The sequence below is a fragment of the Vidua chalybeata genome, chromosome 12 (assembly GCF_026979565.1).
Source record: "Vidua chalybeata isolate OUT-0048 chromosome 12, bVidCha1 merged haplotype, whole genome shotgun sequence".
In the NCBI taxonomy this organism is placed as follows: domain Eukaryota; kingdom Metazoa; phylum Chordata; class Aves; order Passeriformes; family Viduidae; genus Vidua; species Vidua chalybeata.
In genome coordinates, this window is record NC_071541.1 from 7,914,388 (window position 1) to 7,941,215 (window position 26,828).

At 40.9% G+C, this 26,828-nt stretch overlaps 1 protein-coding gene across 1 annotated transcript in view; it reads right to left on the reverse strand.

The window, feature by feature from the left end:
* The window catches only part of PTPRG (protein tyrosine phosphatase receptor type G), a 394,477-nt gene that overhangs the window by 287,411 nt on the left and 80,238 nt on the right, over positions 1-26,828 (reverse strand). Inside the window, exon 2 of the mRNA XM_053953681.1 lies at positions 21,315-21,419. Coding sequence (XP_053809656.1) covers positions 21,315-21,419 — 105 coding nt within the window. The remainder of the gene's footprint in view (positions 1-21,314; positions 21,420-26,828) is intronic.

Genomic DNA, 26,828 nt, shown 5'->3' on the forward strand with positions numbered 1-26,828 from the left:
TCTTCTACTGACCATAGATCTGATGACTATTTCCTTCCATTCAACAAACAGTGCCTGAAAGGACTGAAATATCTCCACATGGGAACAGAAGCCAATATTTTATCAAATTGATTGCTGCTGAAACCTTTGAGCTCTAAACAAGCCTTTGCTAAAGTCCTATTGGCTTTTAGGTTAACAATTATCTTTTTACAAGTTCTTAAGATGTGCTGAAAGTAACAGCACCCCCTAGTTAACAGAGCTAAATGATGCCAGAAGGATAAGGGATGGGATTCTGGGATGTTACTATTAAAAACAAATCACTCAATCATCTAACTTTGCTCTGAATGACAGCCTAAGAAAAGAGATTTTGAGGATTGTCTCGTAAAGAAGGTGCTGCCTATGACAGCAGTGGGAAACCTCTTGAAATCCTAGACAGCCCAGTGAAGTGGGGAACCAAAACCAATGGAAACATCAGTCAATTACACCTACAAAAAAAGAGAACGTGAACTCAAGAAAGGGATTTCCCCTTTAAAAATTCAGGCTGTAGGCACAACAGAGCTCTAGCTGTCACGTTTATGTGGGTAGCCACTTTAATCAACCCTTTTAGCAAGTATTTTGCGTGTCTGTATTAGAAATATGAATTCTCCCTACCTGCTTTCTGAAAAGCTTTTTCAATTGAGACATTGCCTCCTCTGCAATGTCTTCTCTCAAGAGTCAAAAGTCAGTGCCCTAGAACTACAGGAATTTAGACTAAAAAATCCTCTTCTACTTAATGCTTCTGCATAAACAGAGGAACTTCATCTCAACTGAAAAAACAGCAATTCTTGAACTTCAGTGTATGGCAGCATAAATTTCTTACTCAGATGAAGATTTATCAGCTCTTAAAGCCAAAAAAACTCTTCCTCAATCCACTCCTTTGTTTCATCATCCTCAGACAACACAGCTTCTTTCAATTTTTATAATTTTTTTCTGAAGGGTCTTAAATTTATGCCAAGAAAAACACTGTCTGTTAAATGGCATTATTAGACTCACATGATTTCTTGTGGTGCATGTGAAGTTTTTGGTCTCTTGCATCCTAAATGATCCTTACAGTGTAAAAGAAATCAAGATAAACAGCTGTTTTATTCTGTGCTCTGATAACTGAGGGAAAACAACCCTCAATGAAGAAGTCATCTTTCACCTGGGAGAAAGTAAATGGGCAAATAAGTACATGAATAAAATTAGCAGAGCAGGTACTGATTTCCTCACCAAGGCACGTGTGGGCCAGAGCAAAATTTTCCATAAGCAGAGCTCTGCCTTTTCTCATGGATTAAGGAAAAATAAGGCTCTTCATCTGCTTCATTTCATTGCCACAAATACTTTGTAGATAAGAAAGAAGGCAGCAGCATAAGGAAACACAGGTTCAGATTTCTTTTTGGTTTCTGAATTCACATGTAGGATGTGTTGATAGCAGGTCCAAAACTTCCATCCAGCCACAAAGTCTGGACAAGAGCCGTGTACCAACCATCTAACAAACAGCTTGGTGATGACATCCATTTGCAGCCTGATAGGTTCATAAAGACCTGCAAGAAGTTTTCAGGCTTTAAATACTGGGGAATCACTTCCATGCCTCACTACACTATCTGTCTAGTGCCAGTGAGCAAACTGGAAAAAAAGTGAAAGGAAAAAAAGTGAAAAGAGGGAGCACAAAGGAAGAAGTCAAACCATTACTTTCTTAGGAGACCAAAGGTGACAGGCAAGGGAAAAAAAAGTAGTGTTCTCTTTCCATCTCTTCTGAGCTAAGGGGCACACAAGAAATTAGGGGAATAGACCCAAACTTATCTGAGCACATGTAAGAAACACAAGAAATTAGGAGGATACACGCAAACATAGCTCCAATACCCTGTTGCCACAGAGGAATGTTTCTCATACACATCTAAACCTTTTTTTTTTTTTTTTTTGGCATGCTTTGGGTCTGATCCAAAAGTCTGACACAGCCACTAGAAATGGTTATTGGATTAAATTCTTAGACAGCACAGAAAATAGCAGGCTAAAGAATCTTAGCAGACTTTCCAAGAGTATTCATTCATCTCTGGCTTGGGAAAAGCTTGTGAAGTGTTAGACTGAAAGAATTTTGCCAGAAAAGTCTGGGTTTGCACCACAAGAGCAGCTGCCTATAATAGTATTGCCCAGAGAGGTATTGAACAGGTGCTAGAACAAAAAAAAAAGACAAGTAAACAAAACAATAAACCAAAATTGCCTAGTGCCCTCTAAGTAAGTTTCTTCATCGTGTGTAACAAAGCAACAACTCAGAGGAACTTCTGAAAGACATAAATGTCAACCCAGTACCCTGCTCAGGCTGACCTTTATAAAAGAGTTTTTCAATTTCACATTTTCCTATTTCTATAGCAATAGAGAACTCCTTTGAAAACCTCCTCCTGGAGACTGCTGGAGAAGCACTAGCCCTGGGAAAATAACAAGATTGCCCAATAACCCCAGTACTCATGGATCTGCCCTGTTACTTGTGAGCTCTGCTAGTGGTTTGGGCAGGGAAAAGGAAGCCCTCCCCTTCCTTCATGTCCACCTCTGGAGCTGTCCCAGCCTCCACATCTGCCAGGCATCTCGGCACGGCTGAGCAGCTACACCCCAGGAAGAATTTGCTCCAGTGAGTCCTGTTTCTCCACAATTGCTGGCAGAGGGGGGAACAATGACAGCTTTCAAAATTCCCATGGCAACAGCTCCTTCTCTCTGCAAACTCCACTGGCAGCCCGAGCACTGCACAAAGCAGCAGCACACGGGGGATTTGCAGCCAGGTAGCAATTGCTTCTATTCCATAAAAAATTCACAAGCACAAACCACTGGCCACAGCTGGACAGCAACACTGAACTCAGGCACCTAATTGTTGCTGCAGTATGGATCCTTCTGTGTTCCTATCTTTGCAATAATGGGCTTACCTAAAATGTTAGAAATTATCTTTTTAAGGTCAATGGAAGACCTTTAAAAGCCCTCCAAATAGAACTAAGGTCATGACTACTTGTGGTCATTGACATTACAGCAATTTTTGTAAGTACAGAAGTATTAATCCCAGGAGCCTGACAATTTCAATTTTAGTAATGACATTCTAAACGCCTAAAACTTTTAGTGAAGTTTAATATTCTTCACTCCATGTACTGATCTGTTCTGTGCTGTTCTTAAGCATTGTTAAATGGTTCTTTCATTTCACTGTGGAATTGGCTGACCACATTTCAGCTCTGCATGGAGTGAACTCTGTATATTGTAAGGTAATTACTCTCAGGGGATCCTAGGTAGTTGGAAAATGTTCTTATTTGATTTTGGATTTTTTTTTTCTTTAAAGCAGCTACATCTTGCTAAAGCAGCCATTATTTCTCTCCCTGGAATGAAGAAGATAAAAAAAAAAAAATAATTACACCATACCGTGATTAATTGAATTTTAAAATGGAAAAGGTCCACTATAAAAACACCTACTGTATCAGTAATGATGTTACTTGGGTTGAATAAATAATATTTAAACAAGCTTGAAGAAGATTACAACAAATAGTTATTTATTTCATGCAGAGTTGAATGCCAGTGTCCTGACATTTATATTAAGAGCATATATGCAGTGTAATTCATAATCACCAGGTATAGCATTACAGAATTACTGATATGAATCAAAGTTCATGATTGTTTAAGTGACTGCAAAAACTGAGCTCTGGAATTGATTCCATGTAAGTAGGATTTGAACCAAAACCTGTAGAATTTTTTTCAATTTTAAATGCTTCTGATGGGTAGCATGAAATATTTCCTCTGGGACATGTATTTGGCTGAAAAAAGGTGTCCTCAGCACAGTTAACAGCATCAGCATGGGCATCTAATCTCTATATCATGCTAAATATTTTCTTCTTTGAAGTCATAAAAATCCAACTGTCAAGTACTGCTTGATCTGACCCAGTGCCTGGGGAAAGCTAATCAAAAGTAAGCCTTATAGGTTCCCCCTACTTAAATCCACCCACCCAAATAAGCAGAAGTTAGAATTTTTTATGAGGTAAAAGAGACTCTGCTGTCACAGCCCAATGTTAATTGGCACAAAGGTTTGAGAATACCTTCATTTTACTGAGCTGCTTTGATTTCAAGACTTCTGAGCTGAATTTTCTTGCTTCTTTATAATCCTGTCTTAACTATCACTGAGTTTGAAGTGAGAAAGGAGCTTAGACAGATCTATATCGGTGTTCATTCATGCCAGACTGTTGCATTTTCATCTGAAACATGGTTTGAAAAAAATTCCAATTTAGGGCAGGAGTAGCAGGGGGAGCACAGGGAATGCTAATCCCCTGTTCAGCTCTTGTGGGAGCAACAGGTGATAATTAGTCATTGGCCATCATGTCAACAGCCTCTTATTTTCTTCTCTGACTGGAAAAAAAAAAAAAAAAACATAAAAATAATTCTCACCCCTTTCCCCTCCATCTTTGGGTTTGTACAGCTGGTGCAATGATTTAGGCAGTGACCTGAGGCCTTTGCAGGAGCACCTCCAGGACACTCACCTCCCAGCTGCTGTGGGAAACAGGCACAATCAAAATTCAGCAGAGAAATAAACCTCAGACACTAAAAGAAGATGCAGCTTGGGTTCATTTCCATCCCCAAGTTTTACTCCACATCAGTGCAAAGGCCTGGATGTCCTCCATTTTCTCCAGTGAAAACATTAATCATTGTCAAGGCAGTAGAATGGAAGCCACCATGGGGCTCCACCTCTACTGAAAAACAAAACCCAAGATGTAGAAATACACAAACCCCCAAATTAATATTGCACTACAGTATGGACAGGAGGAAATGTTAGTGAAAACCAACACATGAATTTTCAGATTACCTGGAAAACTCTCAGAGATGGACAAAGCAGCTTACTTCACATGTAGCACTCAGTTTCAAGGGTTATCTTGTTTTTCTCTTCTGCATTTGCAGTCTCATAGAGACATTCTATGTTATAAAATCCCTCTGCAATTAAAAACAAGCTAATGACACTTCACCTGATCCTCACACCTATGACTAATCATTGCAAGATTGAAACCATCTCCAGGACTAAGAATAGGATTTCTAATTTTCATAAAATTAATTCCAGTGGGATTTATATATTATTTTTTTAAAACTTGAAGTATTTGATGAAAGGAGTTTAGGGGTTCACCCTTCCTACCATTTACTGTCTAGCTTTCAGTGAGTTCCAAGTTTTATTTATGTGCTGAAAGGGATAGATTTTCTTCCTCCTTATTTTATAGAACTGCCTTTACTGACAAAAAATAAAAGATCCCCAGTTTGCTGGCCTTGTTTATCAATTAGAGCCAAGTGTAATAAAATGGCTGTTTGACAAAAATTTTAACAAGGTATCCAAACACAGTCTTTTTCATAATCTTATAATCCTCTAATATGTTTCTCTCAATATTTTATCAATAACTTATTTAAGCCATAAAGCCTTACAAAGATCACCCACTTTTTACAACCCACAGTACACAAACTTGAGTATTATTTTACATTTTTCTTTGTAAGTATACATACACTGCAGCTTGCAGTGCCTAGTAAATATTATGTCTTGTCAGAGATAACCAGCCATTCAACTAATTGGAGATTTCTATTAAGATTTCTCCCAAATTCCCCCTTCCAGTAGCATTTTTTCATCCTAATTCATCTCCCTGAAAATGAAGTCCATTTTCTCTGTATTATCAATTTTTGTAGGAGATACTGGTATCATTTTGAACTGAACAAGCAAAGAAAAAGTTTTAAGTCTGCAGAATTTATTTATACTGCAAGGTCTTGAAATTGCCTTCTTAAGCCACTGAAGACAAAACTCTCAATCTATTTTAATGCAGTGGAATATATATTCCTCTTTTCCATCAGTTGGTTTTGCTTTAAGATACATATTCAGTAAAAAAAAAAAAAAAAACAAAACAGGAATGACTGAATATGAGGAGAGAAACTGACTATCAAAGGAAGAACTGCATTTAAATTAATTGATAATGCATTTCCTAAATATAGATAAAAAATAGGTATTTATTTATTTATTAATCAGAGCATTAAACACAGAAAACCTCATTTCACATTCACACAGGTTTGTTCTTGAGTCACCTGTACCCCAAGAGATAATGTGAGCACACAAGTAACCCAATGTGCTTCCACTGGCTCTCTGTCTGGTGACTTCCATCCACTGCAGCAATTCTACATGATACCCTTGTCAGTTCCACCAACACTCATTAATCTAAAAGCAGCCTTCTCCTGAATCCAGCCTTCACTGTTTTAAAGGTAACTGTTAGGTCATGAATCAAAATCCTTGTCTGGAGGTCTTCATGTGTAAAATTCCACTTATGGAAGTTGCCTGCGGGAAGTGCTTTTTTCTTTATCTCTCATTTTTGTCAGAGAAGATGGACCCAGTTTCTGGCAGTTCAATCTCTCTGCCATTGAAGTCTACAGCCTTAACAGCTTCATATGAACCATGTGGAGTCTCAGCTCAGGGCTTTGGGTTTTTGCCCACCTCCACGTAGAGGAGGCAGTGAAATGCTCCTAGAGCACATCTTGACGTGGTCTGCAGCCCAGCCTACTGTACAGCAATCTCTGTCAGCATACAGTGGCAGATTGCACAGGTTTAAATCACACCAGGAAGCAGTCAGGACAGGTGGCTGCAAAAATATAGGCTTCCAGGGAGCCAAAACCTGACTTTTAGAAGCTGGTTTATTTTAAGAAGCAAGCTTTTCCTGTCAGCCCCTGGGCATGCAGCTTGCTTGAGAAACACATCTCAGAGGCACTGGCTGGCAGGGCATGGTCAGATTGTTTCCAGCACTTTGGGTTTAAAATCATACAGGAATGGCATTAATATTTTCATTGATTAAAAGTAATTTCCCTTTCATTAGGGAGACAATGTATATGCATCAAGATAATGCAATCTAGAGTCTAAAAAAGTCATCAATGGATCCTTTTGTGAAATCAAGTCCTGTGGAGACAGGGCACAATTATTCAAAAAGTGTTTGTGGGAGAGACTGGACAGTGTAACTGCCTGGAGATTTGTCTTGCTATGGATGTTCAAGGAAGAAAGATGTGTGAAGGCAAGAAAATTGAGAAGTGATGAGAAGAGATAATGAGACCAATGAGATAATCACCTCCAGCTTCAGCTGGACTGACCTGGGTGAAGAGAAGCAGAAAGCAGAACTGCCACAGTAGGGAATCACTTGTGTTTGGAAACAACTTGTGTGGGAAACACAAGTGATTCCCACAAACACTGTTTTTCTTCTTCCAGATTTGGCAAAAAAAGGGGCCTCTTTTACCAAATGCAAGAGTCTGAATGGCTGCTCCCTGCTCCACAGCATCGCTGCTCCCCCAGTGTGGGTAAGTTCTGCCAGCAGCACATTATCATAGGATTTATTCAGGCAAATTCTCCACCAGCAAGAGGTCACAGAAGTCACAATCCCACAGAAATGATACGAGGCTGTGTCCATACATGGCCACTGGCATGAGGGGGTGGATTTGCTTTCCCCAGCCAAGCCAGAGGATGTTGATAAGGGTACAAGGCTTTTCCAGGGACAATAGAAGATTGTTATTTTTATTTTCTGAAGGCCTGAACTATACAAAACCTAAAGAGTGATTTAACAGACAGCAGGTTTCTAAGAGCCAAGCAATGCCCCAAAAATGTTTTTAGATAAAGGTATTAAAGTTCAGTGACTTGCAAAATATGGATTGTTTATTTAACCTGCACTTCTACAGTAGAGCTACAAAGTATTTTTGAGCTTAAAATTGAAAATACATAAAACCAACAAGCACACCCCAAAGATACTGAAACATCTTATTAAAAAAAGCTGAAACAGTTATGAATGTAAAAGCATCCTGCTTTGCCTGCAGAACCACCCCAAGTCTTCGACTTGCACAGACCCAGCACTCACAGGCAGGCAGCACCCTCCTGCTCTGCAGGAATAACCTGCTCCAGAGAGCTGGAGCCTTCCCAGTCAGAGAATAACACACCTGCGTGGCTCAGACAGCTGTGCTACCACACAGAGTGGGCTGTGCCTTGAAAGGGATGGAGCACATCTACAAACCCTGCTTTGGACCCCAGCCTCTGCTTCCCGAGCCTCCTGGATGGCTCAGGACAGACAATGGCTTTCTCTTCTCCCTTACAGTGGTGGAGGGAACAAAAACCTCTGGCCTCACAAATAAGGACATCTTGGACATCCCCTCAATGAAGAGAATGTTAAACATAACAATCCACTGTCAGCTCAGTGTGATTTTTATGGACCAGACCCTCCTTCAAAATTCAATGGTAAGTAACAAGGGGGTTTTTTTCTAGTGAAAAAGCAGACTGGAAACAGAAGTAATGGATGCACTAAAGATCTTTAAAACAGCATTATTGCAGTGTTCTGGGTTAATCAGGCCCATACGGTTTGGTACAAAATTAATCATCTACAACTGAAGTAATAAAGTCTCACTTGGAGGCCGCATCTCTGCTTGGCATGGGCCCAGGAATGCACACTATGTCAGACTGCTGAAAAACCATGGGGAAGGAACAGAAATAGTCATCTTCCCTACCCAAGTGCCTCAGGCATTCTCTCCATCACAACAAACAAGGAGGTTCAACATCTCCCATCAAAATTGCACTGGATTTACTGCAGGTACAAGACAGACCCCTGTGCTCTTCCAGTCATGTGGCAACTGAGAGTTTCATTACAATAATATATATACCACTGATAATAATATGTCCATTTTTCACCACAATTAGCTTTATTTGCTCTAAATTCTTGTTCCCCAAAGACACATTAGATACTAAAACACATGACTGGTCTAAAATAAATGGTTAACTCTAAATGACTGGATAATTTGCTCATTGACAGTGAAACAGATGCAAACTACATAAAGTTAAATAGTAATGACTCTTCTGTAAAACTTCCAGTAGATGAATATAGATGCTGTTAATTACCATTAATTCCAGCTCAGTTTTAATTTGTGGTATAGGCAGTTGCAGTACTTTTCACCAAAAGTGCATCAAACTCAAGACATGCTCTGTTTCCTATTAACGTCATCTCTGGCAGAGCTGGGGGCACACACAGACTGGAGGCATCTGTTACACATTGAACAGGGCACTGTGTGGTCCTCCCTTCAGGAGCCAGGGCACAGGGGTAGGCTGCTGAGGGAGAAAAAACAGGTTTTGATCTCACTGTGCCTCTTATCCCCTTTCAGCTCCACTGAGGATGCTGGAACACCTTTATTTTGCCTGTTGGGAATGTCAGGAGGACAAGACTGCTCTTGGATTTTCATACTGGTAGCAAAATATTTGGAAGCAGAGGGGAGAGTATTCATGCCTTTCTCTTTTCTTCTTCTCATCATGAGCTGGACTAGACAGGCTAGTCCCAGCTCTACACAGTAATTTAAAATCAATATAATCACAGTGAACTTTGTCACCTCTGCTTCAGCTGAGTAGGTTTTTCATTCGTGTCTCTTGCCATTTTTCTCCCTGAAAATAAGTTCTTCAGTTTCTAGTCTGCCTTGAAATGAAATAAAGCCACCCTTGGCTTCAACACAGCACGTGAGCAGTCTCTCAAGACATGCAAGACACTGAGCAAACTTCCATCATCTGCACATTGCTACATTCAAACACAATGATTTCCATTAAATATTTAGGACTCAAATATTTATATCCAGTCAATTACATTGAACATATTCTCCAGGGAATTCTTGCTCTCCCTTAGCACAGAAGAGAGGAACAAAGTGCATTTCCTGTACTTAATAATAACACAGTTACATCTATAAAGAAAATAATTCCCATTAGATGCAAAGACCTTGGAAGCAAATATACACATTTAGTATAAAAGAAAACAGCAAGATCTTTTTGGGAGCCAATATTAACAAGTGCTCATCTCTGCCCCAAGAAGCTTAAAGTGTCAGCTCCAAGAGAGAGTAAAATGGAGTGGGGGGTGGGGGGGAAGGTCAGTGATTAAGGAGACCTTTTCCACAGCTGTACCTTCACTCTGGAATACAGGCAACTGGCAAGTCTGCCAGGCTGCAGAGTGATGCCCCAGGAATGGAACAGCCATCAGTACCAGAAGTTCCCACCAGCAGACCAGTGCTGTAGGTCCTACTGGGAAGATTTACAGCTCGCATTTTGTACCAAAGAAATCACCAGCTAGACTTTGCTAATCGTGTTATCATGCTCAGTAATTCATATAGCTCTCCCACAGCAAAACCTTTTTATTACAGAATTTCAAAAACCAATACTTGAATTTTAAACTTTAATATGAACTTACATTTTAAAACATTAAATTATCCAGTGAAGCGGACGTGAATATGAAAAAAGGCCATTTCCTCCATGATTTCATTAAATTTGAAAGTACTTATTTATTTTAATAAGTAGAGATGTCCATATGCCAGGAAATTAAGATCAAAGAATGTTAAATATGCCCAGTATCACTTAAAAGCCTATGGAGCATTATGCACTTTCAGAAATAGCATAACTCAGCAAAACTACTTTTCCAGGAGTTACTTTTTATTACAGTTTCCAATAGTACTTTGGGGGGAAAAAAAACTGAAAATGTTTACCATACTGTACATGTTCATACTGAAATCATAAGTTGTGATGTTGAATGATGAGTTCAGGTGCCACCCCACAACACCTTCCCTCATTTAAGGTCTTCTGCTAATGCCAAACAGATGGTTGCCTACAAATCCCTCTTCCAAGGGCTCCTGTGCAGACCTCCTCCATTGGCACGTATGATCAGGGCATCAAATGGAAAGGCTGGACTTGGACTATTTCCTTTGAACAGTTATACTTCACTTAGCACAACAGGATAGAATTATGACAAATATTTTGATCACTTGAACCACCCAGACATTTTTCAGCCTTCAGAACCCATCTGCCGAACTCGCAGGGGTCTCCTCACAGAAGCAGAACTTTACAGGCACATGTTCTGAAAAGCTCCTTGGGAGCACTTGCCATTTGGAATAGGGGTCCATCATGGATTAGCCTGATTTCCTAAAGAAATAGGCTTACATATTTGAGCCTTCTACTGCATCTGGGCTACCAATTCCCCTTGCCTCCCCACCACAACTCTCTAACTTGCTGGGTAACTCTGACCCAATCTGAGAGAAAGGGGTGACCTTACAGATACAGCACAGCCCCTGGTTTAGTGATGCACAAGCATCAACACAGGGAACAGTGGCACACAGCACAACTGGAGGCCATGAAATAAGCTCAGAGCTTCTTAGGCATTGGAGACTTTTCACAGGAATATGAAGCACTTAACTGTTCATAGAGCTGCACAGCTCTGTGTTTTAACAGAGAAAAGGAAGCTCTTAGTGCCTTCTCCAGCTCATAGTCTTCAGCTCACTGCACTCTGCTTCAGCCATCAATGCATTTAACACCAAGCCACCTCCCAGATGACTTGCATAAATTTAAGGTAGAAGTAACTTTTCTGTGTTTGCACTGAGATAAATTATGTCCCTCAGGCATCTGGGAAGCCCTTGTGCAATATAAGCAGTAACTGAACTACATGCACTGAGCCCTTCTTTATAAAAGTCTCATCCAGTTCTCTGCAAACACCTTCACAGAGCAAATTCCCTTCCTTGGAGATCAGCATATGCTAATAGTGTACCATGAAGATAAGTGGTCTCCATTTCATGTCTCCAGCAACAGAAATGAAAATTAAAAACATGATCTGAAGTGCCACAGAAGCTTCCAAGTTGGAATCTGTCTGAAAAGTTCATGTCACCTCTGGGTAGGAGCAGACCAGCATCTGGCATGTAAAATGGCTTTTCATACCCCAAGGGGGCAGAAGGCTCCAGCAGCAGCCTGAGCTCAGCAGCCTGAGCCACACCATCACACCTCAGGAGCAAAAGACAGCATGTAAAACCGAACATGAAGTGATCTAAACTCTCCGTGACTTCACTGCCGCGCTACCTCCGGGTAAATCTTATTTCCGTACTTGGGAATTGCGGGCACACAAACACAAAGCAAATCACATAACTTTCACTTCTTCATTCTGAGCCCATCCATTTAGTGGTTTGCTCGTCCAGGAGCTTGACACATGGGATGGGCCCCAGTGCTCAAGGACCAGATGATGTGAAATACAGCAGAGGGGCCCTGGGAGGTCCAACAGAGCAAAAGCAAACTATCAACATTTAAGAGACTTTGTCACCTCAGTTCTAGCTGTAAGTGTATCATGGAGAGCTGGGACACATAGGAAACATTTGTTTCACTATTCTACATAAGGAAAGCAACAGAAACTGCAGTCACATGCCAACACTCATCACCTTCAGGCATTCAGCTGCAGGGACTTTTCCTCTTTTGTTCATTTCTGAGGAAATTTATACACCAAGACAGCTCAGAAAATCTTGCAAGAGAGTCAGAAATCAAGAACCTCACGTGGAACAGTTGCTCCTCAACTTTCTTCCAGCAGCACAACTTAGATGTTGACCTGAATGCTTTAATTTACATCAAGCTAAAAAAAGCAGCTTGGGCCAGCATCAGAGACCTCAGTTCAGGCAAACTGGGGTGATGAGACATGGCACCCAGCCTCCCTGTGCCCTCCTGGTCTTCACAGCTGTGCTCACAGCATGAGCTTCCCTCACAGCAGCTGTGCTAAGGAGAGATGTGCAGCTGTGGATGTGCCTGCAAGGCTGTAACCCTACAGCAGCGTGGAGAAAACGTGCATGGAGTGAGACTGCATTCAACCAGGGATGGAGGGGAGGGCGTTTACTTCAGCCATGGCTGGAACAGACTGGCTTAGGTTAAACTTGGCAAGCACTGTTTGGAAGAAAACAGGCAGGATGGAGATGGGGGAAGGCAGAAGGTCTAATACTCCTGGCAGCAAAGACTCCTTCGGTGGAAGAGTTATTGCTGGCCAAGTCTTAGCTATTTGTAAATGAGTTATGTGTTTCAAAAGTATCTCGCCCTACTGAGAGTTCAACCACAAGCGCTCCATGAGTAAGCAATACCCCCAGCCCTTACTATGGCAGGTCAAGTGCCAATCTTTGTATCTCTGCAACAGGGACAAAGGGTTCCTAATGCTTCACAAACGAAACCACTCATCTCACTAATTATCCTGAAAATATTATCATCCCACAGTCCCACTCCTCTCACAATTGGGCACTGTAAAGAGATGGGAATAGGTAGAAACACACACTTAAGAAACATTCATTCAGGGTTCAGTTGAATTAAACCCACTTGCTTTCCCAGCTTTACAAAAACAGAAGCTTGATACTCAGGTTCTCAGTAAGGCTTGACATTATTTTTACACTGCAGAGCAACATACCTCTTCAATAAATCATTCCAGTGCCAAAAGCCTCCCTCAGATAGAAAGGCTACAGAGATGACCCTTAAAAGTTCAGAGGAGAGTTGAAAACATTTCCAGAAAATCACTCAAGTGCTGCTTAAGGATGTAATTTATATGCACAGCTCTGCACTCCATTGCAGGATTTCATATTTATTTAATTTGACGAGTTAAAAGTGTGCCCATCCAACTCTTTGGGCACATGCAGTCTTTAAAAAAAAAAAAAAAAAAATTAACTTAAAGCCAAATGTTCTGTATATTGAATAGGAAAAAAAGGTCATCTTCCTCAAACCCTCTGGAAAAAAACTGAAGGCACCAAACAGACTAAGGGCTTCAACAAAGCACCAGCACAGGGAGAAATCAAGTTTGCTGATGAAGGAAGAATTAAGCTCCATAGCCTGATCACCTTCTGTTAGCTCAGGAGCTTCACAACAGCTGTGCTACCAACATGGTCTCCCCCAAAGGAGGCAGTCTCCAAGGCAACCAAGGTGTCTTCAATCAGCATCTGATAAGGTGGGATGTGTGGCCTCAGAGACAGAGCACAGCCCTGGGACTCGCACTGAACGTCCCACTCTGCTGTGCGTGCAAGAGTTACTCACACTGCCCTGTCCCTCAGGCCCCACGTGCAAACACATCCACCTCAGAGCCACTGCAAGAATTAGAATTCCTGCAGCTGCTAAGCACTCATTCTGCAGTACCAAAGGATCTACATGGGACTCTTCCTTTCTCCAGCAGAGACTTTGTGTGTGACTTTTGACACAGGATAAACCCCTGGCACCTCTATCCCATGGCAGACCTGCCCAGGCTGCTGGAATGCCCAGCCCTGCCCCACGCACTCCTCCCCCTGCAAGGGAGCCCAGCGTGGCAGATCTGCTCCTTGTGCAGGCAGGGGCTGCTTTACAAGGATCATAATGATTAAAAACTGTAAATCTGCAATACCACATTCTGCAAGATAGAGACACTTGTTGGGAAAGGGGAGAGATGGGGCAAATCCTGGGGCAGGGATACTGAAAAAAAGATTATCTTCTGAGCAGTGACTGGAAAGACACAAAGAAGCCATCTGACATAACAAAAATAATGGAAATAATTCTACATCTACTGCATCAACGGCAGTACTGGCCTGGCTCAGCCATTTCATACAAAGACCCTACTTACATCCTGCAACTAGAATTCTCATTCATTCCTTGATTATTTCATGCTTGGACTATTGCAATAATGTTTGTGCCAAGCTACTTTTTTTCTTTAACCACACACTACAAGGCTATTCAGAGCTGCCGTGCTTGCTTTGTTTCTCACTGAAGTATCCTTGCTGTTCACATACTTTTTTCCTCACTGTTATTCTCCTATATGTGTTCAGTTACATATGAAATCAAGATTGGAACTTCAATATATCACTGCAATCATTCAAGAACCTCAAAACCAGCAGACTCAAACTTTCTGAGTATTCTCCAGTCCATTTGCTGAGCTTGCATCACAGCTGCTACCCAAATAATCCATCTTTCTTTTGCATGCTTAAAATATATGCATTTCACATGTTCTTATGTCTAAAGAACTTCAAATATTTTTGCCCTGTTGCTTATTTCAATGCCTAGAGATCAACTAAATTGACAACTTTTTTGCTGCACTTTAGCACATTCTCAGTCCTCTGAAACAGTGCACTGGTTGTTGTAATTCCAGAGGTTTTCCACAAATGTCCCAGTGTTCACATTGAAAGAAAATGCAACAAAAAGCACAGTACATTTAAAGAAGTGAGAGGTCTCCCCTCCCCAGCTAAAGCAGCTCTTTGTGCTCCCTCATGTGAGGGGAGATCACCACAGTTAGGACTGCAGCAGTGCAGAGTAAAAAATGCTTGTGATGCACTAATGGAACAACTGTATCTGAAGCTCAGAAGATTTCATCTAGCATCTGTTGCTGATATTTTATACTTCTGTGCTGTGCTAGGGAAAAAAAATTATGAAAGAGTGAAAGTTGAGGGGACTGATTCCTTGCACATCTTCTACTTCAGCCTCTCAAAGCTGTTCATCTGCCAATGGCCTATCTGGTAAGAAAAAGTAAAGAAAAAATTCTCAACACTCAAAAATCAGAGATTTGCTTTAATGCACTTAAGCATGAAAACCAATCAAATTCTAGTGAGAACTTTGGACCCCCCCCCCCAAAAAAAGAAAAGAAAAAAAAAAAAAACACAACAACAACAACTAAAAAGGGAATTTCACCATATCTGCATCCAGCTTTTAAAAATCCAGCCAAGCATTTCAATATAGACTGGATATACCAGGATTGACTATGACAATACTTGGAATAAACTGTTAGCATGGCACACAAGGAAAGGTGGCAAGAGAGTAAATAGTATTAATGGTATTCAATAATGAAATCGTGTCTGTGTCTAAGTAGAAACTAAATTACTATCTGAGGTTTCCTTAGCAGATTATTTAGAAACTTGCCAATAGACAAACAAAGTAAATGACAAGACTCTCAATCAGGGCTGTGCTCCCCAGCAGTATGGCTTAGTAAAAATGATACAGATTACTTGGGCTGCTCCTGGCAAGGCTGCCTCTCCTCAGGGAACTGCTAATGGTAAATACTCAACACAATCATGATTGTGAATTCCTTACTCAAGCTATGGTTAGGAGGACGTACCTGTTCTCTGGGAAAGGATTGTGACAACTCATTGCTTCATTCTCACAAGAGAAACAAAAGATAGTATTTTGTACTGGTTCCTTCACAGGGGCAGGATAGCTAAGGAAAGATAAAAGGAACTCTCCTTGACATCCTCTGGGTACGTGCACATTCAGATGCAGATTCTGCAGACACAGATGTGTCTCGTGCACATCTGTACAGTGTTGTGGACATGAAGCCTCATGAACCAGAAACGTCAGAATACAAACAATCAAAATATACAGATGGTAATTCCTGTTTATTTGAGAAAACACACAGCAGTTGCTTTAGCTGTGCACGTCAAAATGAGGGTTCATGCTCAGACAGCAGCAGCAAACTCTCCAGCTATGCTTTCCTGTGTTCCCCTTATGAAAGAGTGTAGCATTGATTTCTGGAACAACTGTTCCACTAACAAGATGCATATGGAAACGAATGCCTTGCAGCTGGTTCCAGCAGGGTTCACTGAAGATTACTATTTATCTCTGATGAATGCAGATAAAAATATTCAAATCTCAGTTTACTGATCAGATCAGATATTAATGGGAATGTTTTTCCTACTTCTCTCAGCTTAGCTACTCTTTAGAAAGTCAGCTCAAAAGAGTGAGAAAGCAAGAGAGCCAGAACTTCCCCATTTTGACTATCCTGCATTTAAGGGAGATGAGTACTCTAACAGAGGAATGATAACTGAACACACGGTGTGCCAGAGTTTTGGTCAATACCAAGATTTATTATTCTGAGGAACTGAAGGAGTGAAATACTGACCACGGCAAATAGCCCATTAGTTACCTCTCAGTTCAATAAGTCTTGATGCTTTCCTTACTATGTGCTGATTATTTCCTGTCCAATTCACATTAGCAGCTTATTTAATGAGAACAATCTAAGCAAAGAGAGAAATTCACACATTTACAAAGGATATCCAAGTTACATTCCATCACAGTTAACACCATTTGCTGTTCTTTCAGGAAATAACCATTACCCATCATTCCTGTTTTAATGCCAGCAATTGCTTTTGAGAAGAACACTCAATTCTTACATTCACCACCGGTTATATTTTAAATAATAGTATCTTAAAAGGACAGCAATAAGTGCCTAAGTGTTGTAGGACAAAGCATTCACACACTGATAGTGTCCACCAGCTTGACAGCATGGCCAAAGTTCCTGTTCTTAATGGACACCTTTCCCCACTCACAGGGTCATCTCTACTCTTGTAAAGCCTATTTTTCTTCTATTAACTTCTCCTAATGTTCACAGCAGCTGCACAAAATCTTAGAGAGAAAGGATTCAACATTTTAGACAGAAAAAGCATTAGTAAGGACATGCACAAATAACAGGAGCATCATAAGTGCATAAGTGGTACAAATAATTTCACATAGAATAGGAGACTAAAGGTACAAAGAGGAAAGAGATGCCTTGAATGCACCGTAAGATTAAGGGGAAAAAAACCACCGTATGAGTTTTTTGCACAGGATTCTTTTTACAAAGCCATAGTTAGATAAACATCTAAAAAGAACACATCTACATCCTCAGCCAACCTCTGTTTTTTTTGTTTTTCTTTTTTTTTTTGGTCTCTGAGAAGCCCAAACGGTTTTGATTATTCAGAAGAGTATTTCTTGAATGAGTCAGCTCACAACACTGAAGCTCATCAGCAGAACAGTCATCAAGGGAGGAGGGCACACCAGCCCTGCCACTGCCAGCACCCCAGCTCAGCTGGGGAACTCCAGTGACAAAAACATAATTGTCTACAACATCCTGCCCCACAACAGGGCAGACCTATTCCATACCACTAATCACAAAAATTAACACTGGGAATAATTAGACATCACATCTTTTACCTGAAGACTCAAAAAGGAGTTTCCTGATTTGGGTAAGCCCCTTACTACTTCTGGTTTTCCACAGTCTTGTGCAATGATTGTCACATTAATTTTACACAACAGCTTTTCAAAAGAACAGGTATGAGTAGATACAGGTCCTCCAGAGCTACCATCACTTAAGGTACAACCATCTGCATCAGCATCTCACACTGTGATCTCCTCCTAAGGCCCTGACCCTGAAGCTACTCATTTTTGGGCTACTGCAAGGCAAACTAGGGTCTGCTCAGATTACCAGCAAAGTGTTCTGAGCACTGACAGATGCAACACTTGACACTGAGAGGCATCTTTAAAGGTCTGGAATATTATGCTCTGTCAAGAAGCATACATTACACAAGGGAGGGTCAGTCAGAAAGCCCTGTATCTAGCAGATGTTTCAGTTGCATATTTCTATAGGTTTTTGTTTCAAGTATTGTTTTGGATTTTTGTTTAAAAAACAGTTTACATATTTACAAAAGTATGTCCACACTGATGAAAAAGCACCTGAATTACTACTAACTGTCACTATGATGGGTACTAGAAACATATTGAGTTCTGTGGCAATTAGAAAGGTGTGCTAAAAATAATTTCAAAGCTGTCCATTCAGTGGTCAGCCTAACATAAAAGATGAGGAAAAGCAATGTGAAACACATTCAGGATCCACACCTGCTTCTTGTGACTGTGCTGTGCCTATTCCCATTTCTGTTGTACTTCGAGTAATGTGGCCGGTCCCAGTTGAGGAAGTCTTTGGCAAACTCTAAGACACAATTGTGTCAATACTGAAAATAATACTATAAATAGCACCATAAATACTTTACCAAAACATACATGAATACACACGCTCAGAGAATTCCCCTTAGAACTGCCATTTGAGCTTCTTAAAAATCCTAAAAAGAACATCTAGGAGATGTCAGTCTCTGTTCAGTTTTGCTGTTCCTATTTAAAGACAAGCTAGTCTTATGTTTTCAGCATTTGCTCACTTTTGAATTTGGTTTAAAGAGCTGCTAGAAGAGACTTAATGAAGTTTCTTCTAAAGGGCTGATTATGTTTCCTGCTGTCTTTTTGACAGAACCCATTCAAAATGGGCCTTCTTCATTTAATTATCTAGTCTTTACTTTTGCAAGTTTTATTTCTGAACTAGAATAGATGATATAGTCAGAATTTGTGTCTGTAGACAGGGTTATTTTACAAGGCTTAAAATCCTTTCCTTTCCAGTGAAAGGAGAAGTGTGGTGCAGCTCTGTGCACAAGGCACTGGAGCTCACAGGTACCTTGAGGGATGTGGGTACCTCATACAAATATTACAGGTCTGAGGGCTGTTCAACATCTGATCAATGAATGAAGTTTCTCCTCTCTAAACTCCTGTGCCTGAGAGGATCCATATGACCAGGCAGCACAGGGTAATGCTACAGATCACTCATAAAACCAGGAAAATTCCAGATTTCCAGAGCTTACACCAGCCCCTAGACCATTCACCCTCCACAAGAGCTCCAAGCAGCAGAAGGGTTTCCTACAGGCTACTGAGGAATTACTCTAAAAGCACAGTATAGGACAGATATATCCTGTGTAAGATGGATGTTTGACAGCTCTTTGCAACATGGCTGTGCCCTTTTTCCACCCCCCAAGCAGGAAAACCACAACTGGCTGCCTGCTTTTGGACCTCTCTACTCTCAACTCAGGATTTACTACAGAAATCTTAAGCCCAAAAATACAAAAGCTCTGCAAGCAGGCTGGCACAGCCATAAAAAGAGAGAGGTCTATGCTGCTGTAAATCAGCTCCACTCAACTGAAATCAATATAAAGCCACAGCTCAGCCTAACACACATGGTCTGTGCTGGGGCTCAGCAGAAGCTGCCCACTGATGACTGTCAGGAGCTATCCTGGTCTTGTTTCCTCCTGTTGGCAAAGTCCCTTAGAAGAAACTCCAGACTCACCAGCCCTCAGCTCAGCAGAGCCTCCTTCCCTGCCCATAATTGCTGGGGCTGGGCCAGCAGCTGTTGTACAAATAACTGGAGGGGAGCTAGCCTGACCATCTGAGGATAGGGAAGGGAAGCAGCCTACCAGATAATGTCTGTAAAAGAGCTTGGAAACCACTGACACAGGCTAATTGCTTCCTGCAGAGTGAAGTTTCCCCTCTCTGTAGGCTCATTTGACGTAAACTTCCTAGGCGTGTCCAAAACCCTACCCACAGGACAAACGTTAGTACATGAAGAGCTCAGCCAAGCCCTGCTCAGGGTTCCTGGGAAATATTCTGGGGAATGAGGAAGCAAGGAGAAAGAAACAGATAACATGATCATCCTCCTCACTGTGTTCAGCTAGAAACAAACATCTGTCTGGTATCTGAGCTCTGCCACCCACCATTTATTCCCACTTTCAACCTAAACACAGAAGCTCAGCTTTTTCATTACCTATGGTCCCCTCAGTGAGCAAGTATGAACAAAATAGCATTAGATAAGAGACTCTGAACTGGCTGAAAATCAAAAGTGGCCATTTGTCCTACATTACTGAAATGTTTAGATTTATTTTACTTGCCTGACCCCATTTGCAAATGAGATAGATTGTATTTTGAGATCTAATAGAGATAACTTGTGTACATTGATGGAGAAAACCTCTACACTTACCTATAATCATTCATTCCCAATGAAATAAATGTTCTGGATAAAAGAGGGGTGTTGGCAGTCAAAAAGTAACAGTTGCATATTTATATCAGCATTCAGACCTCTTAGAAAGTAATATTTTTCCTTCAGCTAAAACTAGCCCTGTACAACAACCCTCTTGGACAAGCAACAAACGTCTGAATATCTCAGATCTTCCAGAAAAGCACACACAAGTTCAACATAATGCTTAAAATCTTCATAAAAACTTTTTAGATATTGGATATCTTCCACAGAGTCAACATAGCTATTAACACCATTTCTAGAACACAGCAACCAGCAAATCAAAGACATCATTCTGAAGTGTATTTTTATTTGTGGTATTTCAAAATTGTGCAGGTACATGAGCTCTTCCATAAGACTTTATGAAAGCAGTGGGACAAACAATAAAATAACCCTTCCAGTATTTTGTCTTTCAGCATCATACACATCCTGGCTCGATGCACTGACAAGTCTCATTGTTGTCATCATACACTACCACAAAAATACATGCACAGAAACAAATGATTGTAAAAATTGTGGGGTGGTTTTTTTTTGTTTGTTTTTTGGGTTTTTTTTTTACTCTGAATATGTGCTTACAGTCTTCCTAGAAGGCACAAAATGGTAAGCAAATGGTGAACTTGGGAATGTACTGACTAGACCAGGAGAGCAAAGAAAAGTTTGGGAGTATGCCTGACCAAGGGTATGTCAAGAGATGAAAACAAGACTGAAAGAAGGAGGAGAACAATAAGGTAAATGGCAGAAATGCAAGAAAGGCAGGCATGTGTACAGGGGCAATTTGCAAGGAAGGCAGAAGAAGGATAATACACTGCAAAACTAATTTAAACTGAGCACAGTAGCAATAAAAAGCAAGTAAACAATTTGATTCTGGAGACATTTCATGTTTTAGTGCTCTGAAGAAGACACGTCACTCACCCGAGTACGCCCAGTAAGGATCCCCTGAAGCCTTTCTCCTGCGGATCTGCACAGAACTCCCATGTCTGCTCTCATGCAGAGAGCCCACATAACCTTCGGTCAGAGCTGGCAAGAAAAAAAGCAGGAATCGTTAAGAAAGTGGTTTTGGCTCCCTGGAGTTTGCAGAGTGAAGCTTCAATCTTTGTTGAGCAGAGACTACCAACCGGGGATTGCTTAAAAGAATTTAACAGGCTGAAACCTCCCCCCATCCAAAGGAGAAGCCAGGACTCACTGACACCATTATTCTGGTCTGGATGCCTGTGCAACTCCAGTAATTTCCATTACAAAATTCTCATGTACACAAACCAACAATATGAGCCTTGACATATGACCAAACTTTCTCTGTTTAGACCCAGAAGATAAGTTTACTTTGCCAATGACTACCAAAGTCTGTCTGTCAAAACACCCAGTGTGCCATACCAATGGCTTACAGCATGAAAAGGAGAGAACAGGAATGGAGAAATCTTTATAAAACTCCACAAGCTACAAGGTGTTAAATTCAAATAAACCACAAAAAAACTCACATCCTACATTCTGTCCCAGGATTTTTTCTTTTATGCCTCAAATAATTTTTATTTTTTCTTTTGTAAAGGAATGAATTCCTTTCATGATGATGTGGGGTATTTGGGCTTTTTATGTGCACATTTGGCTTATTGTTTCTATGCATCTGATTGAACCAAAGAGGAGGTGTGTAAATTCACAAATGTCAGTAGAAAGTCTGTAATAAATTCAACTTCATTTTTCAGAGCATCATAATAAATGCACACAAACAAAAACCACCTTAGGTCCATAGACATGGAATGTGAGGAACAAATATGCACCAAATGGCTTTATGGAAATTTAAGCCCAACCGCTTATTTGATCAGTAAGAAACTAGCTGAATAATTCAAATGAAAGCTTCAGAAAACCCCATGAAGCACTGCTACCCATATGCAGTCACCAAGTGCTGCATTCCCTTCTATTCCCAGGCCAATTACAGCTGGGCTGGAGAGAAGCCTGGAACAGGACTTTATTGAACATCATGCACCAGTAACTCAGAATTTGCCTTTCTTTCCCTTTGGAAAAGCTTCTGGGAGGCTCTTGCACCACAGCAGCAGAGAGCCTGCTGCGCCCGAGGTTATCCTTGAGTGCTACACAGCTCTGTGGACAACCTTCCCTCTGCAATGTGGATTTCTGCACGTTTTGGAACCCTAAAGTGGTAGGAAAAGTTGTGCAATTTCAGGAAAGGCAGTACAGGTTTGCCCCTGCCAAATTGTCTCTTGTGCAAGTAAAGGTACTAATTGTGCCATTTGAATGAGTTTTCCAGATTCCTTGGCAACTTTCTAAATGTTAATTTCACCCTAGGCTGTGAACTAGAAGCACTGGAACACATCATGCTACCAGGATTTGTAGGCAACACGACCTCACATACTTTGCTTTCCTCTCTAAAAATACTAAATTAAACATCTTACTTCAGTCTTTTATTTTTTTTCTTTTTATTTACTTTTATATGTCTACGTGGTTGGGAGTTAACAGGCAGTCATTTCAGCAGGAAAGAACGGGTGTGGGATGTGGAGACCCAAACATTCTTGGCAAAAAACCACAACACTGAACAAAGATAAGAGACCATGAAAAGCCCAAGGAAGAGAACAATGAAATAGCCTAGGCAGATGGCTGGAAAGTCTATCAGAAAAAGATGGCCCATTTATTCACTTAAAAATCACATGTGCTGATGAATACACCTAAAGCCTCTCCTTGTTACAAAATGAAAGACAGCAGCTTTCTCCTGAGCATCCCCTACAGAGAAGGCAAGAAACTGTGGGATTTGTCTTGCTGAAAAAGTCTGAACCTTTCAGGCAGGAGGAAGACTGGACACTGCCTTCTCCCAAAGAACAAGGTGCTCCTGCAGGCAGCTGCTCAGCAAGCCCTCCTGTGTGCCTTTACATCCAGAGAAAGGCACTGAGTCTAAATAATCTATATCTGTTGAAGGTACAAGGGGGGTCTGAGTCAGTGCAAAACATCTCAGGTTGTAAACACCTCTGTACTTCTAGCTGGAACCATCAAAAAGCCTCATGGTAACCATGGTATGGCCATGAATCATGCCACTGATTTTCAGTGTCTTCTGTGCAGAAAAGGAAATTATGCAAATCCAAGCCTTTATGAATGCCTAACTTTAATGTGAAATTGAACATTTGCTTCCGTCAGCATCTTATTCATGCAATTATAAACCTGATATTCTTAGGAAAATATGCAGTTTTAGTTTTCTGCATAGATACTTAATAGATTTGTGCACTTATCTGTATTTATAAAAGATGAAGAGACATGCTGTACACAAATTTATTTCCACCGTAAAATATGTTACAAACCAGGAGGGAGCCCAAGTACTTTGCAAGAGAACTAGGGGAAGAGACTTGCTGGCTGCTAAACAGCTTCTGTAGGACTGAAAAAGAAACAAACTGGCACATCCTGTTCTAAATAAAATCCTGCACTACTGCTAGATAACCCGACATCAATGTCAATAATAATTCCCTTATATAAACATGCAGCAATTCAGTAGTCATCAGCAATTTAGAGAAGATATATACTTATTGGGTAGCTGCAGAAACTCTGGGAAAAGGATGATAGCTCAGGATCTCTGGCCATGCTGTGAACTGTGAACTGGAAATGGTCTGGCTCTTGCAAAAATCATGCCACAACACCACCTTCCTCCCTCAGCCTGTTCTCAGTACAACCAGGCATTTCTTCATGAGGCCACAGAAACACAAGAAAACACAAGTATTGTTGTGCTAGTGAACACAGAGATATTGTTGGCCATATCTCATAGTGGTAAATTCATCAGAAAACCAGACTTGATCTCGTGGTGCTTCTGTTCTTTGGTGTTAATTGGGGTCAGTGGACTCTCTCATCCTCAGGAGCTACAAGGTACAGAGCATACAGTGTCTTTTCAGATAAAAGTCTGGAAGAGCCAAAGCATTCAACTCAAGCTCTTTCAGAAAAGGAAGTGCTTCATACATCCAAACAATCTTATGTTTCAGGTAGAATCACTACTTTCTCCAGATTTTGGGGAGGGGGTGGGAATGTACCTTCTGACCAAAACAATGTGACAACACCAATGGAAGCTTAAGTTTTTGAGAAAATATTTAGGTTATACTAACACCAATCACTACAGGATTCCAAAAGTCTTTTTTCAGCTGAGAGACTTTTAACAGCTCCAGAACGGAGCAGCCAAGTGGTTTCCTGTTCCACTCCTGCAGAGCTGGATGCTGCAGAAAAGCCAACAATTAGGCTGGTCTGACCAGGAGCAAACAGGAGAGGCTCCTCTCTTCTGGGAGCCCTGCAAAAGTTGGGGAAGTGGAAATCAGGACAATAGGAGGGGCAGGAACATGTTCCAGGAAGGCTCAACATGGAGCAGCCAAATTAGAGGGGTGGAATAGAGGGACACAGAGCAGGAGGGAGAGATGAAGAGAAGGCACAGCAGAAGCGCTTGCCTTGCAAGTTTCCTTTGATCCATCAAACCAGTGCTGATGGCAGAGGGGAAATGAACACCATAAGATATGGTCTGAGGCTTGCAGATACATGATTACAAGAGAAAGGGAGAGATTGCACACTCAGATACACAAGTGTGAAATTAAATCCTGAGCAGCTCCCCTGGCTGCCGGTGCAGTGCCGGTGTGTGCCGAGTGTAAGCGTAGCCTCTGGAGCTGTGCTGGGCCCTGCTTCTGCCAGGAGGAGAGGATCCTTCAAAGCCAACATGGAGAAATCCCTTACACACCGTTTCATATCATTTTATGCAGCACTGAATGCTACATGATTTTCGATGATGTGCTAAATGAATCAGCCTGGGCCACAGATCTGCAGACAGCAAAAGCAAAGCAGTGCTGGCTACACTCAGCATCCTGAGCAGCTCTCCATTCACTCTGTCTCAACATATTAACTTTCCAATAAAAATTATTTGATAAGTGCCCTCAAAGGTACCATAAGGTAATTCCTGCCTGAGTACCTTACTGGTATTCATAGCTCACATGAAAACACAAAATTTTATCCCCAATCTACCTTAAATATAAAGCTATTACACTATTCAGAGAGATTATACCCTCGGCATTAGTGTTTAAAAGGTATCAAGCCATCAGCTATGAAAGAAAAATCCTTTAAGATCGATACGTTATGTCTGAATGGTGAAATCATTAGTTATAATGGTAGATTGACTAGATTGTGTGCCACACTCGCATTCTTCTAAGCTTTCTTTGAAGACAAGGGTTGCACACAAATCTGTTTTCAGATTAAAACGGGACAAATTCAAAGGTGCACACATTGTCCACCTCATAATCATTCTGACTTGCCACCGTGGACTATAGTAGCAGCTGAATCACAGTTTTATTCCTAGTCCCTAATGTGTATGAACTTAACTGAGTAGTTCAACACGGAGCTACAAGCCAGCCTTTGGAGACAGAGCCTTGTCTACTGGAGTCTGGAATAGTGTCACACTGTAAGAACACTTCAAGCAGGGGACTTAAAGAAAAGATCTTGTTAGTGCGTACAAAAAAAAGCACTAAATCATAAGGTATTCTAGCAATTAGTTCTGTATCAAATCAATGCCTGCAGATAAACAACTTTTCAAAACTAAGAAAACCATTCTTTTCTTGAAGACTGCACAGCACTGCATTTTAAAAAGGCATGAAGGCACAGAGACATTACTTGAAGGGCTTTTATACCCTCTCTTAAATGATCCAAGACACCCATCTGCAAGCCTGAAGCTTCATGCAAGCCTCACCAGAAAAAAGCAGCACCTTTATCTAAGTGCCTTCACTGTATTTTAATTGGACTGTGCTAAAGAGAAGCAGGTAAGCTGGAGACATTGCAATGCCATGCACTGTAACACACTCTGCTGAAATGAGTTCAGGCTTCCAGGCAATTTCTTAGAATAAATGTTGCCAAATGAGCCAGAAGGAAAGAAGAAAGGAAGGGAGAGGAAACTGATAGATAATAAATTCATAATATTGGGCAATTAAAATATTTTGCAAAATTAATATAAATAATACTTAAATTCATCTCCCTAGGCTCTTTCATGGTCAAATTCCTAAACACAACTAGGCTATTTGCCTTAAATATTTTACCACCCTTTGACAGCAAATAAATCTAGAAATATTTCAGGCACAGCTAATCCATTTTGATAGTACATTACTTTTAAACAGACATTTCAGACATGGATCTCCATATTTTGCAGATTATTTTATATCTTACCAAACAGAGATGGAAGTTAAAACAACATACAGTGGTCAGACAGCATCAACAAATTATATTCTGAATGAGACTTCATCCCTTGATAATGCTGCAGAGATTTCTTCCCATTAGATAAAAGCCAGAATCTGTTCTCCTATGAACGCACAGCCAATTTTCACAGCTTTCCATTAATGAAATATGGGAGCTAAAAATGACAAGTTTCTCACAACTTAAGTGAAATAACAGATACCCAGATGCTACATCTGCCAAGAGACA